This window comes from Chlorocebus sabaeus, chromosome 27 (genome assembly GCF_047675955.1).
Source record: "Chlorocebus sabaeus isolate Y175 chromosome 27, mChlSab1.0.hap1, whole genome shotgun sequence".
In the NCBI taxonomy this organism is placed as follows: domain Eukaryota; kingdom Metazoa; phylum Chordata; class Mammalia; order Primates; family Cercopithecidae; genus Chlorocebus; species Chlorocebus sabaeus.
Genome location: NC_132930.1, coordinates 9,040,859 through 9,055,786, shown reverse-complemented (window position 1 = coordinate 9,055,786; position 14,928 = coordinate 9,040,859). Strand labels below are relative to the sequence as shown.

The 14,928-nt window shown below is 37.2% G+C and overlaps 1 protein-coding gene across 16 annotated transcripts in view; it reads left to right on the top strand.

Moving 5' to 3' along the window:
- Positions 1 to 14,482, top strand: part of LIMCH1 (LIM and calponin homology domains 1) — a 342,754-nt gene extending 328,272 nt beyond the window's left edge. For 8 of the 16 annotated variants that reach the window (XM_038008594.2, XM_008017538.3, XM_038008595.2 and 5 more), the window contains 5 exons: positions 248 to 368; positions 2,395 to 2,472; positions 3,941 to 4,049; positions 6,692 to 6,794; positions 11,589 to 14,482. In XM_038008594.2, coding sequence (XP_037864522.2) covers positions 248 to 368; positions 2,395 to 2,472; positions 3,941 to 4,049; positions 6,692 to 6,794; positions 11,589 to 11,614 — 437 coding nt within the window. In that variant the 3' untranslated portion in view covers positions 11,615 to 14,482. The remainder of the gene's footprint in view (positions 1 to 247; positions 369 to 2,394; positions 2,473 to 3,940; positions 4,050 to 6,691; positions 6,795 to 11,588) is intronic. The other 8 variants (XM_008017546.3, XM_008017545.3, XM_038008596.2 and 5 more) reach the window with 1 other exon arrangement.
- The last annotated feature ends 446 nt before the right edge of the window (positions 14,483 to 14,928 follow it).

The following is a 14,928-nucleotide window of genomic DNA, read 5'->3' as shown; positions in this document are numbered from 1 at the left end:
TTTAAAGTACTGTTTTATGACATCAGAAATCAGCGAGGGGAAAGGGCATGGTTCCTAACCTCCTTTGCTTCCAGAACTAAATCGTGATGCAGTGATTTAAGTGGCCTCTCTAACCACCATGTGCCCATGACCTGCATGAAATCGCTATGAAACCTCAACAGGCATTAGCACTTAAAAGAAAGGTGACTTCCTGGGTAGTAAGGTGATTTTACTGTGCACTACATTTATGTTCTTTAATTGGCCTCAGATCCATCCCAGAATCAGCAGGTATCAAATCCAATGCACAGTTCAGAAGACGTGAAGCCAAAAACCCTCCCACTGGATAAAAGCATTAACCATCAGATCGAGTCTCCCAGTGAAAGGCGGAAGTGAGTAACCAGACACGATGGTTGTGGGATTCCCTTTTTGAAAAATTCATTAATTTAGAAGGGGGAAGAATGAAAAATGTGAGATGGCAAGATGACAGCCACATTTTTGTGCTTTCTCTCCATTAAATCTTATTGACTAGATAGTCAACATAACTGGAAGTTTGGGGCAGTCTTTCTGGCAAGTGAATATGTTCTCTGAATTTATCGAGTTGTAATAGGCAAAGTTATGTTTTTAGCCCACAAATTTAAACATTGGAAAGCAGGTGCAGGCCTGTTGTGTTTGTAATTGATTTGAGTTAAATCGCCTCAAAGTCTGTGGACAAAGTTTCGTTCAAGAAAAAAATGTTACTCTCTCATTATTATGCTCTCCCTTAAGGTAACTACCTGGGCCGTATTTTAATTTTGTAAGAAAGTATTTTTGACAATAATAGTTTCTATCATGTTTGAACCATTTCATTATAATAGGCACTCTGTTGAAGAGTTTACATATATTTATCTCCTTTTTATGTATTAACTCACTGAACCCTTCCAATAACTTTATGAGATTGTTCCTGCCATTTTACAGACAACGAAATTGAGGCTCAGGGAAGTTAAATAACTTGTCCAGATTATTTAACTGATTAAGTAGTAGAGGAATTCAAAATGAACCCTCAGTTTCACAGTAAGATCACATTTGAGCCAGAGATGCCTTATAATCACAATGTTTAAAATGTTAACATTCATAGTACTGTAACCAGTCATTCTACCTAGAGCCAGACCACCTCCATTCAGATTTTGGCTCGGCCACTTACCAACATTGGACCTTGAGCAAATTACTTAATCTTCCTCTGCCTCATTTACAAAATGGGAATGACGATAGTCCCTACCTCACAGGGTTTTGTGCCTGGCTAATAGTAAGTGCAGGTGATGAAGATGATGATGATGATGATGATGATAACTTGTTTTGTAAGAGAAAAATATTTATTTATTGCCTTATATTTTCTTGTTACATTTTCCTTTTCCCCAATGCAATATTTGAACCATTTCCTCTGTTTCTTTTATGTCTATCCAGTTTCATTTCTATTTGTCTATGTGACACTCGAATCAATAGAAGTTAAAATTACCTGGAAGTAATCACTATTGTTATTGATTATTGCAGTGATGTTTAATCTTTTTTTAAGCATTGGCACTTATACTTTAGGGTGTTACATGAAAATGTGATATTTGAAGAAGACAAGCTTTCACTGGCAAGGGAGGTTTGGGTGGGAAGCAGGGTCCGGGAGTTCTGCTGAAAGCGGAAGACAGGTGGACTCACACGCTGTTCGCTTCCGTGTTGGTATTTTTCTTTCCCTTGTTCTTTTCTGTGTTCTACTCCTTTCTTTACAAATGATATTCACTTTTAAAAGCAAGAGCCCAGAACTGATGGCTTAATCACAGGCAGGGCTCACGTACAACCGTTCCGGTAGCTTCTAGCTGGGAGCCATTCTGACTTGTTGATGCCTACGATATACCAGTTGTTACATGTTTTGAACATGACCCTTCATCACACATACCCATAATGAATTTGTTGATAAGGGAAGTCACTGAAAAGAGCTTCTTTAAGGTCTGCCCTTCATCTGCCTTGAAGATCTCCCCTGGATCCCGCCTCATCTTTCCCCTTCCACAGAATCCATCATTTTTATATCTAAGTAGCAATGCCAAAGCAGTTTGGCAAGCAACTTAAAAAACAACCTGGCAGTTTTAGCTAACGAAGAAATTAACTAAAAATAAAGATTATAAAAATATTCTGTCTTTTCTGTTCAGCAATGCCAGCATGCCAACCTGGTTTTGATTTTATGTAGTTAATGCATGTACAATTCTTGCTAGACATTATTAGTATTTTTGTTCATTTAAAAAAAAAAATACTGCCAGGAAACGCTGTGGTCTTTGATTTGGTTGTCAAGAAAGTTTCATTTTATTTTATTTTTCTAATCTAAAATGTCTTTTTAAAATGGAGTTTGGCTTCTCTTTACTTGTCATAATTTCTGACTCCTTTACCACGTTACAGGAAAAGTCCCCGAGAGCACTTCCAGGCTGGGCCTTTCTCTCCCTGTTCTCCCACCCCTCCCGGTCAGTCACCAAACAGGTACAAGAGGTCAGCAGGCCTTTCTGAGTCTGCTTTGTTGTGACTAGAGCTTGCCAAGCATCATTTCAACTGAATTACTGCTTGCCAAATGATTTTGAGGGATGCGTCCATCCACATCTCTTCCTACACACACACAGAGGCAAGAGGAAAGAGAACATTGTTCATCTGCCTGCAGATTTATCAGCTGCAATAGAAAAAGTCAGGCCTGTGACATTGGTGCTGCTATGGCCATAGGGCTTTAATTACATTGTGTGGAACCTCCAATTTAATAATAAAATCCACCAGACAATTGCTGGGCTCCAAAGCTGGCGCCTTTCCCTCCAAGAGGCCTCAGCCCTTCTAGGCAGGATCCGCTCGTGGCTCTTACAGAGAACCAGGCGGAGGCTGACAAACGAAACTTCATCCTTCTAACCTACTCCAGCTCTCTAATGATGACTTCTGGACATTAACGGGGCCCCATGATATTTTAAAAAGCTGCCTGAATTCCCGTTCCCTGGAGAGACAAATTACTGAGTGCTCAGAGATTTTCTTTGATGTAGAAATTTCATTTAACTATTGGATAAGAGGGAAATACTAATAAATTGCATTTGGTTAGGGGAACTCTTCCTCTTTTCTGCTGTCTTCCTTTCTGTTTCTTCTGTCCCTCTGTATCCTGCTGGTTTTCAAATGATATTGCATATTTTTTAATTCCTTGTGTAATTCCAAGAGTGTCTCAGACATCTGACATCATTGCAATACGATCTTAGTTGTACAAAAGCTGCCTTTCAGGGGACAGCTGTACTGGATGCTGCAGGAGTACAGAGAGGAGGTAGATTCAGTCCTGCCCTCAAGAGGCTTACAGTTTAGAGAGAAGGCAAGTGCCTTCATTCACAGAGTGTTTGCACTGAAAGAAGTCGTAGAGATCATCTGGTCCAATCCTTTCCTATTAAAAGGTTGGTGACAGAGCAGACATTAAATCTCACCTCTCTGGGCCCTCTGCCTAGTCTGCTGTATCACAGGTGATTATTTTCAAACGAAAATGTTGTTTTCTTAGTAAATAAAAAGAAATGCTGTAGTGGACCAGTGAATCACTTACGGGAAATTTAAAAGCAACATTGAAACCTCAGCAAAGTGAAACTCAGTTATCTTTTAGGACTTATAAAAAAGTATGACAAATATATTGAATCATTCTGAGGCATTTGAATAGACTACAGCACAAACTTCTTGAAACAAATAGCCTAATAATTTAAACACACGCACCAGATTCAGTACCACAGTGGAGACCTAGTATATTTAGTCTGGCAGTTGTTTGCCATTTATATCTAATGTTGAATCTCCAATTCATCATCAGTTCTGTCATTCTCATTTTATTCATGATATAGGCATCTTAAAAATCCATGTTTTCATTTTTGCATGAGTTTATATGTCTGTGTGTTTGACCAGGTATTCTAAACTGAAGTTTTATTGTGACGTATATTTTTAAACCTAGGTCTATAAGTGGAAAGAAGCTGTGCTCTTCCTGTGGGCTTCCTTTGGGTAAAGGAGCTGCGATGATCATCGAGACCCTCAATCTCTATTTTCACATCCAGTGTTTCAGGGTACGTACTTACTGCTTTTCTCTCCAGACACAATTTTGTGATGTCTTTTGGCATCGTTCTGTGCTGAGAAATGCCTCTCAGAAATTCTGGAGGGCTTTGTCTGTGAGGTTTCCCTGTCTGGGTTGTATAGACGTGTGGTTGGATTCCATCCTTCAGAAGGAAGGTCTCCTATCACGAATCCCTCTGGGATGTCAGATTAGAAGAAGCAGAAAGGTTTGTGCAATTTGTCCTTACAAAACGGTTTTTGTTGCTAAAGAACATATACTTCAGCGAGAGGCTGAGAATGGGACGCTGGGGAGGATGATGCTCTTCCAAATCTTTTAGGGCCATGTGGATTTATTTGGAATGTAATGTCTATGCTGTTTCTTAAACTCTTATGACTTAATGTGAAACGGTTTTAGTCTTTGACCTAGTGGAAAATTGTCTGTCAATTCAGTGGCTAGTTAGAAAATTGTAGGTCTCCGAATGAATGTGTCTGTAATCTTAGATTAAATATCACTCCTTCAAAAAAGCGCCCTGCCCACCCAGATTAAGTTGCCTTTGTTACAGGTCCTTATAGAACCTTTCTTGGTCCTTATTACTGATTATCAAATTATTTAAATATTATCTCCTCTAATAAACTGAAACTCCGTAAGGGCAGGGACCATATCTGTCTTGCTTACCACTCTTTCCTCTCTACCTAGCAGAGTGGGTGTCAATAAATATTTTTAGGTGAATGAATTAGTAAATAAACGGAAAATGAGGCCTAGATTCTAGTCCCAGATCTCTTGGTAATAAGTAGGTGAGTTAACCAGTTATACCTGATTTATTATGAAATTTATAAGCTGGACTGTATCAGCATATCCTGTCTTTATTTTCCACTCATGGACACATTTCAAAATAATATGTAATTTTTGAAGGCAAACCCTCTGTCTCTGAGGAGGAGTCATTTCTTGGTCTGCATAATGCTGACATACTTTCTTTTCCCTTCTTGAATTTTCTCTTATTTCTTGTTGGTAGTTTCCTTGGCTATGAAGTAAAGTTGCCTGGGTTTAAAATAACTCCCACTTTGCCGATAAGCTAGGAGAAAGTCAGTGAAGTTGTCCCCAAATTATTAATTTAATAATACCAGTAATCACTTGAAAGCAAGACTTATCATAGGCAAAACACAACATAGATACTTATTTTAGATTTCATTTATCAAAAGTATTAGAATGAGACCACAGTTTCCTAAGTTTTATTTTATTTCTATAGAGAACCATTCCACAAAGGACAAGCAAAAATATTCTCATTGTAAAGATTAAGCTAGATAATGTATGTCCTAAATTGTCTAGGGATGTTTTGAGGCTCAAGGAATATGCTTTTTAAGATTTGTAGTTATGCCAAGAAATATGTTTCAACACTGCATTCTATTCTCAGAAACTTTATCAGGGCTAGAAATGAGCAAGGTGGTAAGGGCTCTTTGCAGATTCTCAAGGGTCAAGAAACTTGCCTTCTTAACTCTCAAGGCCTTTATTCGCTCTAATCATTCACTTCCTGGAGCTGGCCTGACACTTTAAGGTACATCCCCTCTTGGATGTATTCCCCACTCTTGCAATGTAGAGGCAGCTTATAACATAATTTGGATGAAGCCTCACTCTGTCCCAGCTCACCTTAGAACATGAATTAGGGGCTAGATCCTGGTCCTCCTGCAAGAGGTTGGCACCCAGACCAACTTCCACTGCCCTTTGTACCCTTCTGGTACAAACTCCAAGTATATCCTCCTTCTGTACTCAGCCTGTGTTGGTGGAAATTCCCAGTGGGTTTGTTGCTCTGAATATCATTGCCTTTAATGTGGAAATATAAAATGGAACAGTTGGCTGGGCACAGTGGCTCACGCCTGTAATCCCAGCACTTTGGGAGGCCGAGGCAGGCAGATCACCTGAGGTCAGAAGTTTGAGGCCAGCCTGGCCAACATGGTGAAACCCCGTCTCTACTAAAAATACAGAAAAATTACCCAGGCGTGGTGGCACACACCTGTAATCCCATCTACATAGGAGGCTGAGGCAGAAGAATTGCTTGAGCCCAGGAGGTAGAGGTTGTGGTGAGCCGAGATCATGCCACTGCACTCCAGCCTGGCCGACAGAGCGAGACACTGTCTTAAAAAATAAATAAATAAAATTTTAAAATGGAACAGCTACTTCCTAGAAATTTTGATCTGGTAGAACTTAGCAACAATGCTGGCAAGGCTTTAAAGATTATTGATGGACACGTTTCAATTGATAACTCGTGGACCATGTGTTTATTTAAAGCCACTAGGGTTTAATGCATTTGAAATGGTTCTTCCATTTTGATTGAGAAATGGTGTATGATAGAGGTTAAGAGGCTAGGCTTTAGAGTCAACCTGCTACCACTTATCAGCTTCACAACCTTGGGACAAGTCAACGAACGTCTCTGAACCAGTGTCCTTCTCTGTAAAATGGAAGGAATTAAGGTAAAATGCTAACCGTATATTTGCTTTTGCTGTAAGTTGACACTGGTGCAGCATCTTACACATAATAGATGCTCCACAAATGTGGTGATTGTAGTAGGGATTGTTGTGCTATTCACATAAACAGTAACTAAACATTATAAAGAAACAATTCCTTATGCATCTTATGATGTCTGTTCTTTTTACCCTATAGTGTGGAATTTGTAAAGGCCAGCTTGGAGATGCAGTGAGTGGGACTGATGTTAGGATTCGAAATGGTCTTCTGAACTGTAATGATTGCTACATGCGATCCAGAAGTAAGTACTGGGGAGAATGCCTCATGATGACCGAGTGTAATCATATGTCTTCCTTAGGACCCAATTTAGGAATTCAAATATTTTCCCCCAGCCATTGGCACTCTACTCTGAGAGAAAGGTTTTTTAACATCTAGGTTTAAAAAAAAAAAAAAAAAGATAGTGAAATAACCATTTATTTACCACTCGTTTCTTCCTGGAAGTTTACTGCTACAATGTGGACCGATTCTTTTTATCCTGAAGTGCATCAGCACACTAGCAGGTCAAAACATTGCCTGAGCTCACTACAGAGATTTTGGTGCGATAGAAAGGAGATGTAAGGTCTGTCAAACACTGCTCACTTGTTCAGGCATGTCTTTAGACAACTAGCACCGTTTGGGGATGGTTAAATATGGAGAGTGGCTCTCCACCGTTTATCAGATCGAGCACCAACTCATCAATGTGTGCACGCCCTACATTCAGGAGTTTCATTATGTCGTATGTGTTCCCAACTGAATGGAAAGTTCCTTGAGAGGCAACAATGATGGGTGGTTCTACTTCTCTGTGGATTCTTCCCCACCTCCTATCTCTACAATACCTTAGTAACAATATGCGCTTAACAAATTATTTGCTGCCTTAGTAAGTGAGAAGCCTGCTTTCCCATCTTGCATCCGGGCCTCCTACTGTGGAAGGTTCATGTTAGTTTGCAGGGCAGCAGGGGGTGCTGTTGCCTAGCCGCTGTTTAGAAAATCTGAAAATGGCCAGTGGCTTGCCTCGGAATGTTTCCTCATTCTCCATCATGAGTACAGTCCTTCTGGTGGGTCACCTAGACAGCAGAAGATCCTTTAGTGCAGATTCATCAGTCAGAAACTCTTTTAAAAAATTGGAGTGAAGATAGGGAGTGTGAAACTCAAGAATGACTATTTATCAAAGTGAAGTCATGTTTTTACTGCCTTTTTACATGGATCTCAAATCTCTGCAAGACTGAAAACTTTAAGAATAAAAATGGAAAGTAATTTGTTTTATAGCTATAGATTTAGTAAATTCAGTTAAATGTATGCCTATTAATAAAATGATGGGAATTAAAAATTTAATCAAACCCAGGTAGTTTAGATCTATAATAAAGACTTGAGATCAAAACAGTTCCAACTTAGAGCCGCTACTATCAAACTGGACTATTCATATCATGCATGATATTAATTTTTATACCATATATTATATATTAAAATATATAAATAGTATACCATATATCATAAATATATATACACAAAGGAACACATATAATACATGTATAATAGGTAATAATTATACATATATTATTTAAACTGGACTTTTGCTTTTATATGCTAACAAGGAAAACTAAACTCTTTTCTCCCAGATTTCAATGTAATTTTTCCTATCGTCTTCTATAGATTGTTCTTTTTCTCTACCTCAGTGAACCTCAGTGAACCAGCTGAATATAATTTATGGAACCAGAAGAGGGCACTGTTAGGTTGAAGGACTGCTCAGAAAGATTTGAAAAGTGCTGTAGATCTGAGTTTGTTTCATAATTTCAAGTGCTTGAAGGATGCCAACAGAACAAACGTGAACCCCCCTCTGGGTGACAGTGACCTCTTTTCATCTAGATATTTTTAAATTGAGAGGTTGGGTGACTCATTGTCATTTCTTTTGGAAATTAGCTTTTTAATTCAAGACCAGGAATTTTTCTCTTAAGTATGCAAATATAAAGGGCATTAACTGCTTTCAATTTCAAAACCATGGAGTTCCTGTAATGAGCTGAAAAATAAGAAAGTGATTTGGAGGTAGGCCACAAAAATGATTTTTTCTTTATTTTATATTTTAAATGTAGTGTTTTACCAGGATTTACCAGAGAAAACAAGGCCCATTGTTTTCTCTGCCTAGATACTTCTGTAGACATTCAATGAATAAATAAAAGTTATAGATGATATAAGGTTAGAAAAATTGAATTGTTCAGAAAGACACCAAATTAAAAGTGCAACTCTCCATTGTAATCACTTTCCAATCATTTCTTGGGGTGGGGCAGAATATATGTTTGTACATGTGTATGCACACACTTGCACACATGTACACACAGAGCTACATTAAGTATGATGTATCTACCTGGATTTTTGTTGGTTTTTATTTCACAAAGGTGATGGTCATATAGTCATGGTGTTCTGTACTTGGTTTTGGTTGCTGTCATTTTGAACTTAATGATACATCTTGGCAATTTTTCCAGATAACATGCTGTATCTCCTTTTTCTTTTTAATGACTTTTAAATAGCTGCATGCAATCCCATTGTGTGGACTTATACTTTAAAACTAATTCTCTATGAATGGACAGTTTGGTGGTTTCCCATTTTTTAATATTATTTTTAAGTGAACATCTTTGTGCATGTATCTTGATGAATATTTCAAAGCATCTCCATAGGATAGATTCTGAGCAGTAGCACAGCTGGCTTAAAAGGCATGTGCTTTTTAAATTTTCAGACATCTTGCCTAATTATCATTCAGAAAAGTGCACTCTCCCTGCAAAATGTATGAGAGACCCCCCTTTTTTTTCCTCTAAGACTGTATCAGCTCTGGATATCATCAAACATTACAAATTTCCACTCTGCTTGGTGGGGGAAAAACACTGTATTGCTTTGATCTGTATTTCCGTAATTAGGAGTTTGAACATCTTTTCATATGTTTATTTACTATTTATATTTCCTTTTCTGTAAAGTGCTTCCCTATCCTTTACCCATTCTTCTATATGACACCTGATTTGTATGAGTTCTTTGCAAATTAAAGAAATTTGCCCTTTGTTATATTTGCCGCATATTGCGGTTAGTAGTTTTCCCACTCTCTGATTTATTTTCATACAAAAGATTTTCATTTTATGTAATTAAATATATATATATTTAATACATATAAAAGAAATATATGTTTCTTTTTTGGATTATAGGTTTCTTAGGAAAACTCTCATTATTTCAAGTGTATAAATAAATTTAGCTGAGATTTCTTCTAGAAATTTTTTTTCTTCTTCACAAGTAAATATGTCATAATCAGGATTGTATTTGGGGGTAAAAAATGAGGTTGATATCTGGCCTGATTTTTTTTCCAATTAGCCAATTGTATGAATATCACTGAATGAATAATCCCTCTTTTTCTCACTAATTTGAAATGCCAGCTTTCTCATAAACTAAGTTCCCATATATATTTAGGTCTATTTCTGGATATTTTATTATGTTTTATTAACCTATTTATTCTCCATTACTGAATGTTTTTAATTATTGTAGCTTCATAATATGTTTTAATATTGGGTAACAATGGTCACCTTCTTTCCAATTATTTTTTCCAAAATTTTCCTAACTGTTCTCCCATGTTCATTTTTCCAGATAACATTAGTATCTTTAGGCTAATTTCAATTAAGTTAACACGTGACAGAGAGAATGACCAGCACATCTCTGCTGATGTCCTAATAAATAAATATACCTTGGGAATCAATAGGTAGAGGGGATTATAATTCAGTTGAGAAGTATAAATATGCTTGAATTGGTCAAATATATCCAAGATGCAATAAAAGAGTCAGAATGGGAAAAAAATGGCTAAAAACCATTTTTCTTTCCTTTTTAAAATTTGATTTAAATTGAGAAGAGTGGAGATGGATAGATATGAGGGGTGGTTTACATCATAGGCATTCTGAGTGAAACAGAATAATTTCATTTTGTGGAATAATAAAACCTGAATATATAATCCTATTTCTCCAAGTAACTAGTCACATTTAAATGAAATTTTTCTCTTGAAGGGAAAAATAGCATGCCAGCATATTAAAATGCAATTCCTAAAAGCAATGTAAACAGTTTTTAAGTTCATATGTAAATGGGAATGGAAGTGCAAAACAAATGACCTGTCATGCATCCAGCCATCACATGTTTAACTTGTGCCATTTGTGCTTGGGTGTTGGGTGACTGTGTCTTTGTACATGGTGTTCTGTTCCATCATTCACTCTCGCGAAAGCATTTAATGCAAACTCCCTGGGGTCTTTTCAGATGTTGCAATTGCCTCATCACAACTGTAGTGCCTAAAAAGGAGAAATCCTGTGAAGGTTTCAGCAGAAAATACGGAACCCAAACGATCCTTTCTAGATAGGATTGCCAGATAAAATATAAGATACCTAGTGGAATTTTTTTTATCCAAGTTAAAGTTGGATTTCACATAAACAATACATTTTTTTAAGTATATGTATGTCCCAAATATTGCATGCTCTGGATTTAGCATAAGTATATCCCAAATATCAGTTAGGATATGCTTATACTGAAAAATTCTGTGTTGCTTATCTGAAATTATATTGTACTGGGTGTTGTGTATTTATACTTGCTGAATCTAGCAATCTTATTTCTAGATCATATGTCAAATTCCTCATATTACAATGTACTTAGAGAAATCAAAACCTAAGGAAACTGAGAAAAAAGAGATTATTTTCTTGCTTATTTGCCCCAGATGACAAGGTAGAAAACTTGATGGAGATGCTTTGGTTTAGGGGCAATCCAGAGCATTTGATCAAACTTCATGGTGCATGTGAATCACCTGTGCACGGCATTAAATGGGTCTGGAATGCGGCTCAAGAGCCTGAATTTCAAACAGACTCCAGGTGATGCCAATACTACTTGTCCTGGGGCCACACTTCAAGTAGCAGGATGGGAGAAGTTTCCAGTCCCCAGCAAGAGGAGACTGTGGTAAAGGCAGTTGCTCATTAGGGAGGTTTTAAAATGTCTGAAGCGAGAAGTGTTGCCTGACCACCCTTGTTTGTGTTGTTGTTTGTTTTAATCACAGGTGCTGGGCAGCCTACAACATTGTGACATGGTTTTCAAGCTTCCGGATCACTCACCATTTCTTTATTGAGGGTGTCCCCTGGCAACTGCTTAACGAAATCCCAAGTTCAGGGGCTTCTCAGCATTTACCTAATTTCTGAAAGGCTCTTCTGAAAGGTGGTATCTGTTCTTTTGTAGCACAGCGTTTGTGTTTTTCCTGTTTATTGTTTTGGGTTTTTTTTTTTTTTTTTTTTTTTTTTGCATTTGCACAGTATACACAAAAGAATATGGGGTTGTAATGATCCTGAATAGCTCAAAAAAGGTTTTAGCATGGTCAAACAGGCTTATGGTTTAAAATGTATTATTCTCTTCTTTGGGAATTAGCTAAATGATGCAATAAACCTGTTTTGTTTTAGAATTTCTAGGAATTAAACACTTTATGTTTACAAATTGAGCTGCAGAAAGTGCAAGACATGCCAATTTGAGACACACAGTCTTCTAAGACTGGAGGATAAATTTAATGCATTTCAGAAACTAAACATCACAGCAAGCTCTATCTCTGAGCTATAATTTGTTTTTAATGCAAAGACACTAGTTTGATAATATATACTGTAATCCTGAAACATTTGTGTTACTTACCTTTGGAGGTAGAAATTATACGAATAAATTATTGCACCGTTAGTATTAGATTTTGTGTACCTTGGAAGTTATGTCATTAATATAGGCTGGTTCATCAAATAAAGCAAAACCTTGCAATATCAGCTAGATTTACACTCTGGGACATTGCCCGAAGGTAGGAAGAAAGCAGAGGGAAATATTTCAGTCATCATTTCCAAAGTCGTTATCAAAATCTGTGAGGAAGTTTAATCTTCCAAAGAGTCAATGTCAGACATCAGGCCTCTGTTGCCTGCTTCTCTCGAGACACTAGATGAGGAGTCTTCAATAAGAGACTTAACATGAGGCATATGGAAGATGAGGCACCGAGATAAGTTCATCATTAGGTGTGAGCACTGCTCACCCTTGCTGGCAAGTTCTCCTTAAGGGCCTGAAGCACAGGTGTCCAAAGAAAAGCATTAAGTCCATCTTAATAGAATCCACGTAGTGTATGATGTGGTCAGCCCCGGTCTGTGATCAGCAAGAACCTGCAGCACAGATTATGCCCTGCCCACTTCAATGAATACCGACTCTCCTCCACTCTCCATCGCTTTTTTTACTATCAAGAACTCCGGACCTTGCCTGTGGAGAAGTTTAGAGAGGAACTCTTGTGGAGAGCTGGTTTATTTTCTGCCCTGTGCGATGAGTTTCAGCTGGCCAAGAAAGGAGTCAAGTTATTAAAAAGCATCACAATGTAGATCTCCAGGCTGGGTTTTTTGTTTTTTGTTTTTAAGACTGGGGAAAGGGGGACTATTTATTCTGCCTTAAATCAATGGCAAATAAGTCAAGATGACATTTTGTGAATGTAGACTGTGGATACACTCCTAGTAGATTGATGTAGTCATAAAAGGGGGTCAAGTAGATGTTTTTCTGTTATGTAAGCAATAATTTTTCCGTGTCTTATTGAGTATGGCTAGCGATTATTTATTACATGCTAGATGGGTTCCTTGCATGTGGGTTCCATATAGGTGCAGAAATTTCCTCAGCCACTGGAGGGATTTCGACCATATTTGTCATTTGGATGAGCTGTTATTAGATTGAAATCTACACATCATTTCATTAAAAATTGTGCCTTAGAAAATGCAAAGCTGTTGCACATAGTGACAAATTATGGATGCAGTACATTGAAGAAAGATGAAGTCACTTCCAAGTTTCCAAGACTTCTCATGGAGGTGTTTGCTGTTTTACAGGAAAAAATAAAAATAAAAAAAGAGAAAAAAGGAAAAAATTAAAAAGAAAAATTGTTTTGAAAATGTACAGATCAAGTCCAATATTTTGATTATTCACTGCATGTTTTATTAAATATTTTGATAATGTGGATGTTTACACTTTGCATGATATTAGAGTACCACCAGTAATGCACAAACATGTACAATATGGTCATTCATAACGGATTTTTATAGAATACTTTTTACATGTGCAACTCCATCCGTTATGTAAGGATTACATGAATATTGCACATTCTCTTCTAGTTTCACAAACCCATTTATACATATTTCTTAGTGAGGCTCATTGCACATGTATTGAAGCTAGAATCGAGTCAAGAAAAATAAAGCCCCATTCTCCAACTGCAAAATGTGCTTTCCCATAATGAACACTAGTCACCAGCACAGAATCATCTCCAACATTTACTAAATTCTAATTGCCAACTGTTTCTATTTCTATTTGATTTAGATTTCATTTGGAGTCTGTTACATGGCAGCTTAGGCAGACTAGATCTTGTTTTTTCCAGTGCATCGTAATGAGCATGATCTATTTCTTTTCAAATAATCTTTGAGATCCCAGGAAAAAAAAAAATGCTCTGCTCCATTGAGCTATAATGTAAATGTGTTTGTTTAAAAAACAGATGAGGCAAGTGAGTGATTTATTGTTCCTGAAGAAGTATGTCTGGTTTTTTTCCTCATACTCCAAAAGCTAGTCCCTACTCTTTAATAAAAATCATGGGTAACTTTTTGTTTTTCACTAGCGAACTTCCATGATATTTCCTTTCTATGTAGTGTGATTAATGCAATACATATTATAGTTATCTATACACAGTGTAAGATTTAACAAACTGAAATGATCCACCTCATATGTGAGTCCGTCCAAAAGATGTTACTGCTCTGGGTGGGCCAATGTTCTATATCGGTTATACTAACTTTCATTTAAAATATTTATTCTAAAATGCCTCTGAGAAACAGTAAAAAATAAAAACAACAAGTTGTCTAAAATGCAACAGCTTTTATAGTAAATGTACATTTATAAATAAAATACTCAAATCAACTCGGTATTCCATTAATTATTTTTGGAGGGGTGGCAGTTAGTTTTCTTACATGGGAAAGAGAGACTCAAGCTTTCTCTTGTAGCATTTGGTCCAGGGTTACATAGACAGATGATGGCAATGCTACATGTTTGCATATACCTATTGATGCATAGTTGAGGTCAACTATTGAAGGCAAACCAAACTCACTGGCTGGTTTAGGGGTCACTGAGGAATTGCCTTCTGTGGAAGGGTTTAAGCTCCTGGAGATGAGACACACAATAACCAGCAGAGACCATGCAAATGCCAGTGAATTTGTCTGAAACAACCAAATAATGGTCAGCTTGCAGCACTGGCTAGACAGAAACAAGGCAAACTTCTTTTTTTCTTTTTCTTTTTTTTTTTTTTTTTTTTTTTTGAGACAGGGTCTCACTCTGTTGCCCAGAATGGAGTACAGTGGCGCAATCTC